Here is a 15194-nt window from a genome sequence, read left to right as displayed (position 1 = left end):
TTGTATATCATATCTGAATTTCCAAAATTGATATCTTACTTTTAAATGCTTTTTCCTGTATGTACTCTTTAGCACTTTCCCTGCCATGATATCAAATTCCTAACAATGTAATACTTGCAGTGCCTAAGGTGCAGTTCAAGGAGCCAGTCTATTTTGTGAACGAGAAGGATAAACAAGTATCAGCTATCATATACCGAAGTGGTGACGTCAGCAAAAAATCTTCAGTTCGTTGCTACACCCGACAGGGCTCTGCACAGGTTACACTGGACTATGAGGAAAGGCCAAATACTGAGGACTCTTTGGTAGTATTTTTACCAGGTACTTTGCACAGCGTTTCTATCAGAGTACTTTTTATATATAAGATGTCAATTCATTTGTGCATTTAGCACTTTACACTATATGGCTAGAACTACGCGGGGATATGAGTCGCATAACAGCCATGTCTAAGACATTTCGCGCAACCAAAAAGCAAGTCGCAAGCTAGCTCAATGTGACAACATAGGAAATCATCAGATGCAATGCGACACAGCAATTTCATAGTCCCATGACAAATATAGCCGTGTAGTTCTAGCCGTATGTTAAAGTCATTTTATTCTTTAACGGGAAACTATCAGAAAATGACCAATTGTTTAAATGAGGTTTTATAGTAAACGTGTTTTTTATCACAATCTGCATTAAAAATAGAAAATAGAACTCTGACAATTTTCACACTGTCCACTCCAGCTTCCTATTGTTTCAGGAAATAACACATGCACCTAGCCACAATGGTGGGATTCAGCCTTTATCATTTTTAATAGTGTGTAATGTGCCTTTGCATAGGTCACTGTGAAGGGAGGGAGGAGCAGGATTATCTGTTATATCACCTATTGCGATTTCTGGATCCTGTGCTTTCAACTGTGTAAAGAGGTGTTACCTGTAAATAAAATCCTGCTTATGATAACATGAGACTTGCTATAAACGTTTCCTGAAAGGACAGGAAGTAAGAGTCCAAAAAAAGTCTCAGTGACCAGTGGGAAAATTTCAAGACTACTATTTTTTTAACAAACATCATAATATGATAAATAAAACCATTGGCATTTTTTTTATATACATACAACACAAAAAGCTGATTTAAGCAATAAGTCTTTTTGTAATGATAGCTTCCCCTTTAGTAACATGGAGTTTTATTGGCATACTTCCTCAGGTGAGATTGAGAAGCCATGTATTGTAACTCTAATGGATGATACAATCTATGAAGAGGAAGAAGAATTCAGACTAGTTCTTGGGACGCCAAAAAGTGACTCAAAATTTGGAGCTGCAGTTGGAGGTCAAAAAGAAACACTGATGAAGATAAAGGATGTAGAAGACAGTGAGTTACTCTTTTCTTATGCGCTGATGGATAATGTTTGCTTGTGGTTGTCTTATCACAGCTTACAATGATCAATTATATATGTACATATAGAAATCATGTCATTCCCTTAGGGTCCCGTTACATTTAGCGATGCACCAGCGATCCCGACAACGATACGACCTGGTCAGGATCGCTGGTGCATCGCTAAATGGTCGCTAGTGAGCTGCCAAACAGGAAGCTTCACCAGCAACGTAGCAACGATAAGCGATCCGTCGGTGGTCGCTCTTACCTGTCACACCGCAGCGATGATGACGACTTCCGCTTGCGTCCATGTGTCGCTAGTCGGCGCCAGCGGGACGCCAGCGAGGAAAGAATGGCCCAGGACATACGAGCGCGATCAGCGATATTCAGCGGGGGGGGCGGTCGCAGGTACGTGTCACACAAAGCGAGATCGCTAGCGATATCGCTGTTGCTTCACAAAATCGGTGACGCTTTAGCGATATCGCTAGCGATCTCACTATGTGTAAAAGACCCTTTACTAAATCATGTCAGAGGAAAGAAGGATCAGTCATGTTAAATTTCAATGCCCAGTACTTTAGTTCTTCCTGGAAATAGACTTCTGCCACAAATACATTGTAAACGCATGTACACCCAGCTGACAAGAGTATGCATGTATATGGGGGGTATGATGGCCCAGCTGTAGGAAAAATTAGCTTTTGTCCAACAGTTTTCTGATGTGTATGACCATCTTAACGGTATGATGCCAGCGTATACACATAATTTTTGAATGAGATGACGCTTCAGAAATACCCGGGCAGTGTTTTTCCTCAAGCGTCTTCTAAGTCATCTGCTCTGTCATTTATGTGGAGTAATTTTTTTCATATATAAAATAGTGGTGGTTTCCAAGTAAAAACTGCCTGAATAATGGTCAGGTCTCCTCTTTGGACCGCTTCACAGCTTTTGAAACCTGAAGTGGTTGAACAAACGTACAAAAGACAGAACATGTGGACAGCAAATCAATTTTTTCATTATTTTTAATGTTTATTAAAGAGGTATTCTCAATTAAATTGCTTTAATTAGTTGGGCAGCATGAAAATTAGCAAGTTTGCAAATGACTTGCTTTTTTACCTGTTATTTACAATGACAACTTTTATAGTGTACATCCGCTTACATGGAGCTCAGCCTCCAGTCACTGGTGCCAGAGTGCCCAGTAGTTACATTTCAGGATAGATCTGTGCTATTTACTGCGCCTCCAGGGGGGGCACCATTCAAAGCACCCATTGGCATAGCCTTGACATTATCACCAATGGATTGCCATGACAGACTGGTCTGCTAAAAACCTTTTGTGCCGGTCCTTACAATCCTCCTGCCTCCCGTGAAAACCAGCCTGCGACTGGCTTTCATACGAGTCCATGATTTCCGCTATACTCAGCAGTACTCTGGCATTGATGTGTATAGCACAAGCAAGCAGATGATCGATGATCGCAGGTTCAAAGGAGATTAACAAATTCAGTCAAAAGTGAAAAAAGTTTTAAAAAATATGAAAAAAATAACAAAATATAAAAGTTCAAATCAACCCCTTTTCTCCCATTCTGGCCGCTGTAACAACACAAAAAAATGTAATAAGAGGTGATCAAAACATCATACCTACCCCTAGGTAAAAGAAGTCCTTCAGTCCGATACTGAAAATTGAAACTGTTATGACTTTCAGAAAATGGTGACACAATCAAAATGGTTTTTTTACAAATTTCTAAAATTTTTCTCACCACTTATATAAAACAAAAACTTGGCATGTTGGGAATCTCCGTAATCACACTGACCTGGAGAATATTTCCATGTCATTTTTACCGTAAAATGAATGCTGTAAATAAAAAGACTAAAAAGCAATTGTGGAATTATGCTTTTTCGCTGTTTTGATTCTTAGAATTTTTTTCCCACTTTCCAGTAGAGTACATGACAAAATTAATGATGTCATTCATAAGTACAACCATTCCCACAAAAAACAGGGCCTCATACTGCTATATATACCTTTATAGAAAACCGGAGTATAACGCCCAAGGTAATAAATTTCAAAAATAAAGATTGTAATAAAAAAAGTATAATCTTTATTGATACAAATAGATAAAAAGTTTTGTCCATATATAAAGATACAACAGTATAGTCAGGTATCAGAAATGACACAAAAGGGGAGAGACAACAGCATACATAATATTAAATGCAATGGTCTGTAATCAAAGTTGAGCCAAACCCTACACTGATATAGCAGACGCAAAAAGTTGCGCCATAATATTTAGCCAACTGTCACTAGGGTTGATAGGATAAAATCCCTCACATAACCCATAAAGAGCCATACATAGCCATACATAGACCAAAAGTAAAGTGCTATTGTGCTAAAGAATTATATAGGGAAAAGGTACCCAGATGAACCATGCTTACCCATGTGGGGCGTACATCTGCTGTATGTCAGGTCCCAAGCCCCAACGCACGTTTCGCGCTGGGCTTCATCGGGGGGCTTGTCATACTGCTATGTTGATGGAAAAATTTAAAAAGTTGCGGCTCTTGGAATAAGGGGAGGAGAAATAAAAGTGCAAAAACGGAAAATCGCCCTGTCGGGAAGGCGTTGAAATGTGTTTATATATAGTCATAGCAGTTTAGACTCCAGAACTAACCATTAATAGCAAATGTGTTATAGCAGAACTTGTGCTGAGCTTTATAGTTCTACTATTCACCAGAGCTGTCACTCAAGGAGAAGAGCCCCCCGGCAAGAAACCAAGACGTAAGGAAACTAGGGAGGCTGTATTGTTCTGAGCTACTAAAGAGACAACTTCAGAATACCCTTTAAGCTCTTTTCCAGGTAGAGTCCTCGCGAAAATAAGTTGTATGCACATACAGTGCCCTAAGGATTCTTTCACAGATGCTGCTTTTGTTGCGTTTTTATTGCTCTTATATTTTAGCAAAGCAGCTGTATATTACAAGATAGCAAAGGGGATATTTAGGCCATGTTCATACTTTCAGAATTTACAGAGTAAATTCCACGCTGAAAATCCACAGTAATTCACAGTATAACACCAGTGAATAAGGTTTTCAAAACTCCATAAAACCTGCATGAAAAATAGTATACTGGGGATTTTAAAATTTGCAGTGTGCTCATTCTTGTGCAATTCTCACTGTGTTGCTCACCCTGCTTAATGCTTTGTAATGGAGTCGAGTGAAATCTGCCCCAAAATCTGCAAGTAAGTTACATTGCGGATGTTGGTGTTTCTCCCATTAGGCGGAAAAGTGTTAATTGTTAAAATCGAAAATTAGAAGTGCGGTGAGCTAATTTTTTACCATAAGTTGCAATATAAACATTTGCAATAACGTCTTTAGGATAAAAAAGTCTTAGTCATGTAGTCTATAAAGTAACCTATAGTGTTCTTTTGTTACTGAATCTGCTTTATTTCAATGAAGAAAATATACACGAAAAAATTTTTTCACCATTTCATGGAATTGGATACAAATGTTGATGTCTAACATAAAATATTTTTTCCAAGTATGAGCCTTTTAATTGCTTCTCATCTGTTACATTGCTTGATGTATAATAATTCCTTCTTTGATATCTGTGTCATTTTATAGAACCGATTATTAGATTTTCAGAAGTGAAATATAGTGTTAAAGAGCCTCAGGATGTAGGAGAAATGGCTGTTGTGAAGATCCCAATCTTGCGTGTTGGTGACAGTTCCAAAGTCTCTATTGTAAGAGTTCACACAAAGGATGGGTCCGCCACTTCTGGTGAAGACTACAACCCATTATCGGAAGGTATGGAATACATTTATATATATTCAATGCTATTACCTCCCAATCATTAAATGTAACATGAAACTTTATTATTATTATTATTATTATTATGCCTTGTGTCAAGGAGATAAAATGCTGGGAAGAAAATAGCGCAATTTAGGGTCTTATCCCAAAAAACATTAAGGTATTTACATCAGTTTATGCTAGCCTGATCCATAGGAGTGTGCATTTTTAGGTTGTGATGTTCATCTGGTGCGGATCCACGGGTTATACAGTTGTGGCCAAAAGTATTGACACCCCTGCAATTTTGTCAGATAATACTCAGCTTCTTCCTGAAAATGATTGCAAACACAAATTCTTTGGTATTATTATCTTCATTTAATTTGTCTTAAATGAAAAAGCACAAAAAGAATTGTCCTAAAGCCAAATTGGATATAATTCCACACCATACATAAAAAAGAGGGTGGACAAAAGTATTGGCACTGTTTGAAAAATCATGTGATGCTTCTCTAATTTGTGTAATTAACAGCACCTGTAACTTACCTGTGGCACCTAACAGGTGTTGGCAATAACTAAATCACACTTGCAGCCAGTTGACATGGATTAAAGTTGACTCAACCTCTGTCCTGTGTCCTTGTGTGTACCACATTGAGCATGGAGAAAAGAAAGAAGACCAAAGAACTGTCTAAGGACTTGAGAAACCAAATTGTGAGGAAGCATGAGCAATCTCAAGGCTACAAGACCATCTCCAAAGACCAGAATGTTCCTGTGTCTACCGTGCGCAGTGTCATCAAGAAGTTTAAAGCCCATGGCACTGTGGCTAACCTCCCTAAATGTCGACGGAAAAGAAAAATTGACAAGAGATTTCAACGCAAGATTGTGCGGATGTTGGATAAAGAACCTCGACTAACATCCAAACAAGTTCAAGCTGCCCTGCAGTCCAAGGGTACAACAGTGTCAACCTGTACTATCTGTCGGCGTCTGAATGAAAAGGGACTGTATGGTAGGAGACCCAGGAAGACCCCACTTCTTACCCCGAGACATTAAAAAAGCCAGGTTGGAGTTTGCCAAAACTTACCTGAAAAAGCCTAAAATGTTTTGGAAGAATGTTCTCTGGTCAGATGAGACAAAAGTAGAGATTTTTGGGCAAAGGCATCAACATAGAGTTTACAGGAGAAAAAAAGAGGCATTCAAAGAAAAAACACAGTCCCTACAGTCAAACATGGCGGAGGTTCCCTGATGTTTTGGGGTTGCTTTGCTGCCTCTGGCACTGGACTGCTTGACCATGTGCATGGCATTATGAAGTCTGAAGACTACCAACAAATTTTGCAGCATAATGTAGGGCCCAGTGTGAGAAAGCTGGGTCTCCCTCAGAGGTCATGGGTCTTCCAGCAGGACAATGACCCAAAACACACTTCAAAAAGCACTAGAAAATGGTTTGAGAGAAAGCACTGGAGACTTCTAAGGTGGCCAGCAATGAGTCCAGACCTGAATCCCATTGAACACCTGTGGAGAGATCTAAAAATGGCAGTTTGGAAAAGGCACCCTTCATATATCAGGGACCTGGAGCAGTTTGCCAAAGAAGAAAGGTCTAAAGTTCCAGCAGAGCATTGTAAGAAACTCATTGATGGTTACCGGAAGCGGTTGGTCGCAGTTATTTTGGCTAAAAGTTGTGCAACCAAGTATTAGGCTGAGGGTGCCAATACTTTTGTCTGGCCCATTTTTGGAGTTTTTTGTGAAATGATCAATGTTTTGCTTTTTGTTTCATTCTCTTTTGCGTTTTTTCATTTAAGACAAATTAAATTAAGATAATAATACCAAAGAATTTGTGTTTGCAATCATTTTCAGGACGAAACTGAGTATTATCTGACAAAATTGCAGGGGTGTCAATACTTTTGGCCACAACTGTATGATAACCAGCGAATATCTGTGTCAAAAGAGTTGATTTCCTGAAGAAGAAGCGCTTGTCACTTTGAAACGCGTTGAATAAAAAAACGCTACTTTATTAAGAACACCCTTGGATTGACATCTTCAATAAATCAGCAGCGCGGGAGTGATCCATAAAACTCCATTGACACAGATTGTGTCCAGGAGACTGACCAGATTAGCTACAAGTATTTCCAGGCTAAATAATGATCCTAATATTCGTAATTTTATTCAAGTAGAAAGATGAATCATGAAAGAATGATGTGGCCTAGAGATCAGGGACCGAAGCAGCTTGTTTATGTTTAGTTATAGAGGAAGGGGTCTTCTAGGTACGCATAAGATGAGTTATTTTATACGATGCTCCAAAACACATTTTCATTGTTTTCAGTATCTCAAGTGGGACAACATTGCAAAACAGCTCATCGTCGGGGGTGCCAAGAGACCCCCACTGTGTTGGTATTAAATCTTCCAATATACATTTTCTTTCCACAGACATTGAGTTTAAAGAAGGGGACACTGAACATTTTGTTGACTTAGAAATATTATATGATGGGCAAAGAGAAATGCGTGAAGCTTTCACAGTTCATTTAAAACCGGATGATAACATGGTGGCTGAAACCCAGGTAGGAATCTTGCAGAGTTGTTTCTTGGAAAAGAGAGGAATTTAACTTAAAAAAGACCTAGAGGAAGGAAATCGGTATATATACATTGCAAATATGTAATATAAATCCATGTTTCAGGCAAAGTCATTATCAATCATATTACATATATTTGCAGATGAACAAAGCTATTGTGTACATTGAAGAAATGGATAGTGTTGCTGATGTGACTTTCCCGGCTGTTCCCCAAGTTGTTTCTCTTTTGATGTATGATGATACCACAAAATCAAAAGAAAATCCAAGTCCTCCAACTGGTTACCCTGTAGTGTGTGTAACGGTAAGTTTATTGAAACTGGTAAGATATTACTTTACATAAAAAAGGATTTTCAATCCTATAAAAATTACAGAACAGAAATACAGTAGTTCAGTTTCTGAATATATATTTCGTATATACTCGAGTATAAGCCAAGATTTTCAGCCCATTTTTTTAGGCTGAAAGTGCCCCTCTCATCTTTTACTCCAGTCATTGTCCCGGGGGTCGGCGGGGGAGGGGGAGCGCGGCTGTCAGGTCATACTCATCCCCTCCTGGTGCGGTCTCTGCAGCCCCTACTTCTCAGATGGTCTCCGGCACCGCAGCTCTTCCTGTGTTCAGCGGTCACGTGGTACCGCTCATTAAAGTAATGAATATGCACATATTCATTACTTTAATGAGTGGTACCACGTGACCGCTGAACACTGGAAGGAGCTGTTGGAGACCATCGGAGAAGCAGCGGCTGCAGAAACTGTGCCAGGAGGGGGTGAGTATGACAGGGAGGACAGGGGCCATGCTCCACTCTGTCTTCCGCATCCTCTGGCTGTGACATTCAGGTCAGAGGGCGCAATGACATGGTTAGTGCGTGCCTTCTGCCTGAACAGTCACTGCAGAGACCCGGAAGACAGAGCGGCACACGGCAGTGGAACGGGGACAGGTGAATATCGCCGATGCCGAGGCCTGAGCCAGCGGCGACACCGGCACCTGGCCCCCATAGCGTGCCAGTGTCCCTGCCTGCTCAGGACACCGGCACCTGGCCCCTAGCGACGATAGGTGAGTATGTCATATTTTTTTTTTTTTTTAATCACAGCAGCATATGGGGCATATTCTATGGAGCATCTTATGGGGCCATTAACCTTTGTGCAGCATTATATGGGGCGTATTTTGTATGGTTCATCTTATGGGGCCCATCATGAACTTTATGGAGTATTAAAAGGGGAATATTTTTTGTATGGAGCATCTTATGGGGCCCATTGGAAACTTTATAGAGCATTATATGGGGAGCATCTTTTGGGGCCATCATGAACTGGATGGAGCATTATATGGGGCTCCTGATTCAATATGGATATTCAAAAACATTTAACCTACTGATGTCTCAATTATTTTTACTTTTATTGGTGTCTATTTTTATTTTTGAAATTTACCAGTAGCTGCTTCATTTTCCACCCTAGGCTTATACTCGAGTCAATAAGTTTTCCCAGTTTTTTGTGGCAAAATTAGGGGGGTCGGCTTATACATGAGTATATGTGGTAGTTATTTCTCATTTTCGCCTTACATAGCATTCATAACTCCTTTGTTTTCATGCCTCAAGGGCTTTACTATAGGTGGTATAAGCAATGTTATGAATTGTTGCTCCTATGATTCTTCTTCCCAGTCACAGAAAATGCCTCTATGTACAGTTGCTTACAGTGGCATGTAAAAGGTTGGGCACCCCTGGCCAAAATAGCTGTTATTGTAAACAAGCAAGTTGAAGATGAAATGATCTCTAAAAGTGCTAAGTAAAGATGACGCATTTCCTATGTATTTTAGGCAAAGAAAAATTGTCTTTTTTTACATTTTAAAAATTACAAAAAGGTAAATGGGCCAATGTAAAAAGTTGGGTACCCTTGGAGATTTGTGTGCTCAGATAACTTCGACCAAGGTTTGAGACCTTAGTTAGTCTGTTAGGGTTATGGCTTGTTTACTATCATGGTTAGGAAAGGCCAGGTGATGCAAATTTCCCAACTTTAACCAAAAAAAAAAACCCAGCCTCCTCTATCTAACCTTGTGCAAAGAAACAGCAGCCATGGGTTCTTCTAAGCAGCTGTCTAGAACTCTGAAAATGAAAATAGTGGAGGTCCAGAAAGCATGAAAAGGCTATAAGAAGATAACAAAGCATTTTCAAGTTGCCCTTTCCTCAGTTCGAAATATAATTAAGAAATATCAGTTAACAGGAACAGTGGAGGTCCAGATAAAGTCTGGTCTTACTGACTGGTAAGTATATTACCGGGGCAGGGAACTTAGATTAGTGACACCACTTTATCGGTTAAATAAAATCAACGCTGGAGTGGTGCTGTAGGTAGTCACTGCACACGTCTTTATAGCCATTCTTCATTAGGTCCAGAGGGGATTATGGCCCCCAAAATATTATGACCCAATTACAGCTTTGCTGCCTAGAACTATACACATACTTTATACAAATGCATTTCTGTATATTTATTTTCAAAAATAGATAAACTATGGTTTTAGTTTTAAATATGAATAAAATGTAAATATAATAGAACATTTCTGGAAAATTGTACTTACATGTTACTTTAAAGTGTATATTTAATTACAGTGATTGCCCAGGTCTACGATAGTGACCTACTCTTAAGACAGGTCATGATTACCAGATCACTGATGTCCTTCTAATAGGTCCCATAGCACTGGAAGTACGCAAAGTTCAGAGTTTGAACCCCACAGCTCCATTCACTATTCCCATGTACTGTGCTCAGCTCTTATTCACTTCATTTTTGTGAGACCTCAAGTGTTCACAGGTCATCAGTATGGCAGTTGTGCATAAACCCTTTAATCTGCATACCAAGTTGAGTAATTGCAGTTACTGCTTTCTTTAATGATACAAGCCGACATTTTGATAGATTTATTAATATACTAGTAACATCTCTTGTTTCCTAGGCATGCAATCCAAAATTTTCAGAATATGACAAAACAGGCTCCATCTGCGTTTCCGAGAATATAAATGACACGCTTACTCAGTATCGTTGGCTGGTCAGTGCTCCTAGTGGCAGTGATGGGGTAACCAGTCCTATGCGAGAAGTGGATTCTAATACCTTTTTTACTGACACCAAATCAATCACTTTAGACTCCATCTACTTTCATGCTGGTTCCAGGGTTCAATGTGCCTCAAGGGCCGTTAATGCTAAAGGAGATCCTGGACTAGAACTGATGAGCCCTATAGTCACTGTCAGCAGAGACGAAGGTTAGTGAAATTCAAAAATAGAATTCTAGAAATGATATAGCTACAGATCTGGGATTCGAGACAAGTGGGACATCAAGGAGTAAGACATTTTTAACCTCTTCTGCCTTCTCTGTTCTCACTTATTGTCGGTTGATTCACTGGGTATGGGCTCATACTCACTTGCGAGAGACTCTCGCAATTCTCGTGCGAGACTCTCGCATGAAAACCTGGCACTGCCGCCGGCACTCGGACCGGAGCGTGCGGCTGCACAGAAATACATGTAGCCGCACGCTCTGGTCCGAGTGCCGGCGGCAGTGCCAGGTTTTCATGCGAGAGACTCGCATGAGAATCGTGCGAGTTTCTCGCAAGTGAGTATGAGCCCTGAAGCATAGAGTAGCCCACTTGACTGATCCTTTCAATGTTAGTCAAACTAGACCCAACAATGCTGTGATAGTGAAAAATGATATATATTGGAGCGGTTTTCTGCTATGACAAATTATAATAGAAAACTACAATGTACAAATAGTACACATGTATAGAATTATACCGTGTGTCTAAAAGGCGGTTTATGGGAATAGAAATACTAATACTATTATCCAGAAAAAAAAAGAAAAGGTGCAGCAAGGCAACATGGTACTTATTCTTTGCTCATGTCATACATCAAATTTGGCAACACTTAGAAGCCATGCTTACATGAGCAGTGACCCTAAACAGGAAAGTTCTGCTCTATTTCCCATGAATCGTCTCTATTTTTGAAGACGAGGTGAGAGAGAGTATACGCTAAGGCAAACATCTGGGTGAAATTTTTCATGAGAGTAGCGCGGTAAAATGTTTAATAAATTTGCTGCATCTTTGAATATAACACTTCGGTCAAGAGATTTTCTGCCAGTTTTTATGCCAACCCTATGGCAGTGAGACTTTTTTTTTTAAACTTTGCAATTCACAAATCTGGCCTCATACTCACCAGGGTAAGCACAAACACTTTCCCACCTTCCCACATATTGTTGAAGAGTGGTAAAAAGTTCTAAAAAGTCACACGTCTTTCTGTACAAAACACTTGCGCCAAAATTTGAGACTTTTTTAAGCCATGACACCAGCACAATTCCTGCATACGGTCTAGCAATAACATACCTACCATATCTACAGATTAAAATGAAACCTCATATTTTGTAAATTTTTTCGAATTTCACTTGGATTAATTAATTATGTTTGTTCTTTAAGGCCTTTGTCAACCACGTGTTCCAGGAACAGTAGGTGCTGAACCTTTTTCTGCGAAAATTCGGTACACTGGCCCTGAAGATACGGATCATCCTAATCTGATAAAGCTGACTGTAACAATGCCACATATGGATGGTATGATTTCCATGTTTATACTTTGAGTATTGATATCCCATCAGTTTATATAGGAGTAAAAATAAGCATAAATATTACTGTATAGCTAATAGTTTAAAAGAAGATTGGGCAAACTCTAATTCATCCTTAATGTTAAATCGTAGGTATGCTTCCAGTTGTGTCAACTAGACACATGTCCAACTTTGAACTGACTCTCAGTCCTGATGGCACTCGTGTTGGCAACCACAAGTGTTCTAACCTCCTGGACTACAATGAAGTTCCTACCAAATACGGATTCATCACGGAGAATACAAAAAATGATGAACTGATAGGTGAAACATCCCCATACCAGTACAGCGCTGCTCTGAGATCCCCTAAATCCTTGCGTTTCTACCGAAACCTCAACCTGGAAGCCTGTCTCTGGGAATTCAACAGCTACTATGACATGTCTGAGCTCCTGACAGACTGCAGCGGCACTATAGGAACAGATGGCCAGGTGAGTATGTATATATATCACAACAGTTCACCTGCATCCAGCATGGTGGCTCAGTCGTTAGCACTGCTACCATACATCTGACCCAGGGCCACAGCTGTATTTTCTCCATGTATTTATGGGGGTTATTCCACGTAGCGCTATTTCAACACTACAAAAACGTGTTGGTTTTTTAAATGGTTTGTTATGAAATTGTCACTTGTTTGACTAGGTTAAGAAAATTAGATAGTAAACCCCACTGGGGACAGGACCTGCTGTAAATGGTGGCTGAATATGATCGTAAGTATCAGCGTTTAGTCACATCCTGGAAATTGTGTAGGAGTCTTTGTATGGTGCTGTAGAACAGTATCCTTTTACCTTTTTAAGTCAAGTACCCACTAGGGACTAATGAGTACACCCAGAGAAGAGATCAATTCTAAATGTTAACAAAATGTGACTATCCTTCTGGACAGCTTTTTGTTTTTTAGGACACGCTACTCATAAGATTATGGCAGTGTCCATTTTAATCTTCCATCTATACGGTATACACCAAGCAGGACATTGTACGTGTTGTATATAACAATCCTTATCATGGGAACCTTTATGGTTATGTTGATATTTTTACAGGTATTGAACTTGGTCCAGTCATATGTTACCCTGCGGGTGCCTCTCTACGTCTCTTATGTGTTCCATTCACCTGCAGCAGTGGGTGGCTGGCAACACTTCGATCTGCAGTCTGAGTTGAGGTTGACATTTGTATACGATACGGCCATTTTATGGAATGATGGAATAGGCAGCCCTCCAGAATCAGAACTACAAGGTGAGAGTCAATAGTTAATCGTCTTTTTTTTATTGACTTTCAGCACCACAGGTAAGCAATTTACAGTCTGATCCACATTTCAGATTTTTCATTTGAAGAAGTGTCTCTCTCAGTAATATAGGCTGGAAAGATGCCAAGGTACTATGGTCTTCATTAGCTAATATGTCAGCACAGCTTCTATCCTGCACTTATTTCCACTTTGTGTGCTTTCCTCCATTTCTATAGCCTGTTTTCTCTGCCCACCTTCAGATACTTTCTCCCCTCTCCATGCTGTGAAAATCTATGTATAAACATCTCCCCCTGATGCTATCTCTAAGACTATGAGAATAGAGGGGGAGAGCAATAAGCCATTAAAATCAGGAGCAGGCGCTCTGATGGATTTGTATTTTTTTTTGCCGAGTACTCAGCTAGATAAAGGATTTACAGAAACTCTGCAGCAGCAAAATGGTAGAAAATGTTTAATGAAGACTATTGAGAAAGTTGCTTAACTTTGCATTTAATAAGCAAATGAATAATAAAGAAAAAATCTGTGCGAAGGTGACCATGCTGTAGATTTTAACGTCTACAACTATCACTATACAAAGCATTTGTGGATACGTTAATGTACATACAGTGATGCACATATGAAAAGTAATAATTACATGATTGTTTCAGGTTCCCTCTACCCAACCAGCATGCGCATTAATGAAGAAGGTCGTCTCGTGGTGAACTTTAAGACTGAAATTCGCTTCCGAGGACAGTTAGTCATGTCTCATCCAGGTAAGGTCTTAAGCTTCTTGTATAGGATGCCTGATGAGAAGAAGCACTTGTTAATAACCATTTATGTCCTTGTTCATACTGTATAAATTGAATTTGTCACTGTTCCTTGCCCCGCTTCAGGTACTTCTCTGACATCTATGGTCATGTCTGCTGACCATCCTGAGCTCACCTTTACCTTGAACCTTCTTCGCAGTGAGCCCAGCTTCCGGCAGCCTGTGCAGCAGTGGAATTTTATGTCAGACTTTGCCGTAAGTACCTGGAAAACAAAAAATAGTGATCAAAAAAAGGAACCCGTTATGCTGAAAATAGTATCTGATCCGCAGGCAGGATGTAATAGACAGGAGAAACTGATCAGTTTGATAGACACTTTTTGTGGGAAAAGATTCAATCAACTTCGCATTGTATTCATTGAAATCAATGGTGTTTGTATGCTTAGGAGTCCAGTGGGCGGTGCTACTCAGTGACTGACAGTCTTCCTTGTATGAGTGTACATACAGTGATAGCTGTCAATCACTGCATAGGACCGCCTACAGGAATCCTAAGCATACAAACACCATGGGTTTCAATTAATAAAATACAAGTTTTACCAAATCTTTTCCAACAAATGTCTATATCATTCTGCTCATCTTCTCCTGCTTTATACCATACTGTCCACAGATCATACTGCCTGTACAGTGTGTCAGTTTCCCTTTAATATATTTTATGCTCCATAAAGCAATTTCTAATATTGGAAACAATATAAGTCCAGGAGGTAAGGATCATTTTTTCCTGACATATTTAACACACTGGGAGCATTCAAAAGAGTGTGTCCAGGAGCGGAAACCCTTTTATCAGTCATTGTTTTGTCCCGTACATCCAGGTAATATAGGAAGGATAATCATGTGATCATAGTAGCACCTATAGACTATAACATATCTAATGAAGGGAAGAG

At 39.7% G+C, this 15194-nt stretch overlaps 1 protein-coding gene across 1 annotated transcript in view; it reads left to right on the top strand.

Annotated features, from left to right (window-relative positions):
• Positions 1-15194, top strand: part of FREM3 (FRAS1 related extracellular matrix 3) — a 116462-nt gene that overhangs the window by 80162 nt on the left and 21106 nt on the right. Inside the window, exons 9-19 of the mRNA XM_073549760.1 lie at positions 121-318; positions 1184-1348; positions 4946-5128; positions 7526-7656; positions 7811-7969; positions 10598-10901; positions 12102-12233; positions 12377-12708; positions 13312-13504; positions 14159-14263; positions 14384-14511. Of these exons, the coding sequence (XP_073405861.1) occupies positions 121-318; positions 1184-1348; positions 4946-5128; positions 7526-7656; positions 7811-7969; positions 10598-10901; positions 12102-12233; positions 12377-12708; positions 13312-13504; positions 14159-14263; positions 14384-14511 (2030 nt within the window). The remainder of the gene's footprint in view (positions 1-120; positions 319-1183; positions 1349-4945; positions 5129-7525; positions 7657-7810; positions 7970-10597; positions 10902-12101; positions 12234-12376; positions 12709-13311; positions 13505-14158; positions 14264-14383; positions 14512-15194) is intronic.

Source organism: Dendrobates tinctorius, unplaced genomic scaffold (assembly GCF_039654945.1).
Source record: "Dendrobates tinctorius isolate UK_male_01 unplaced genomic scaffold, ASM3965494v1 ptg000161l, whole genome shotgun sequence".
Lineage (NCBI taxonomy): Eukaryota > Metazoa > Chordata > Amphibia > Anura > Dendrobatidae > Dendrobates > Dendrobates tinctorius.
Note: the sequence above shows the minus strand (reverse complement) of the source record. Positions and strands in the feature narration are given on the sequence as shown.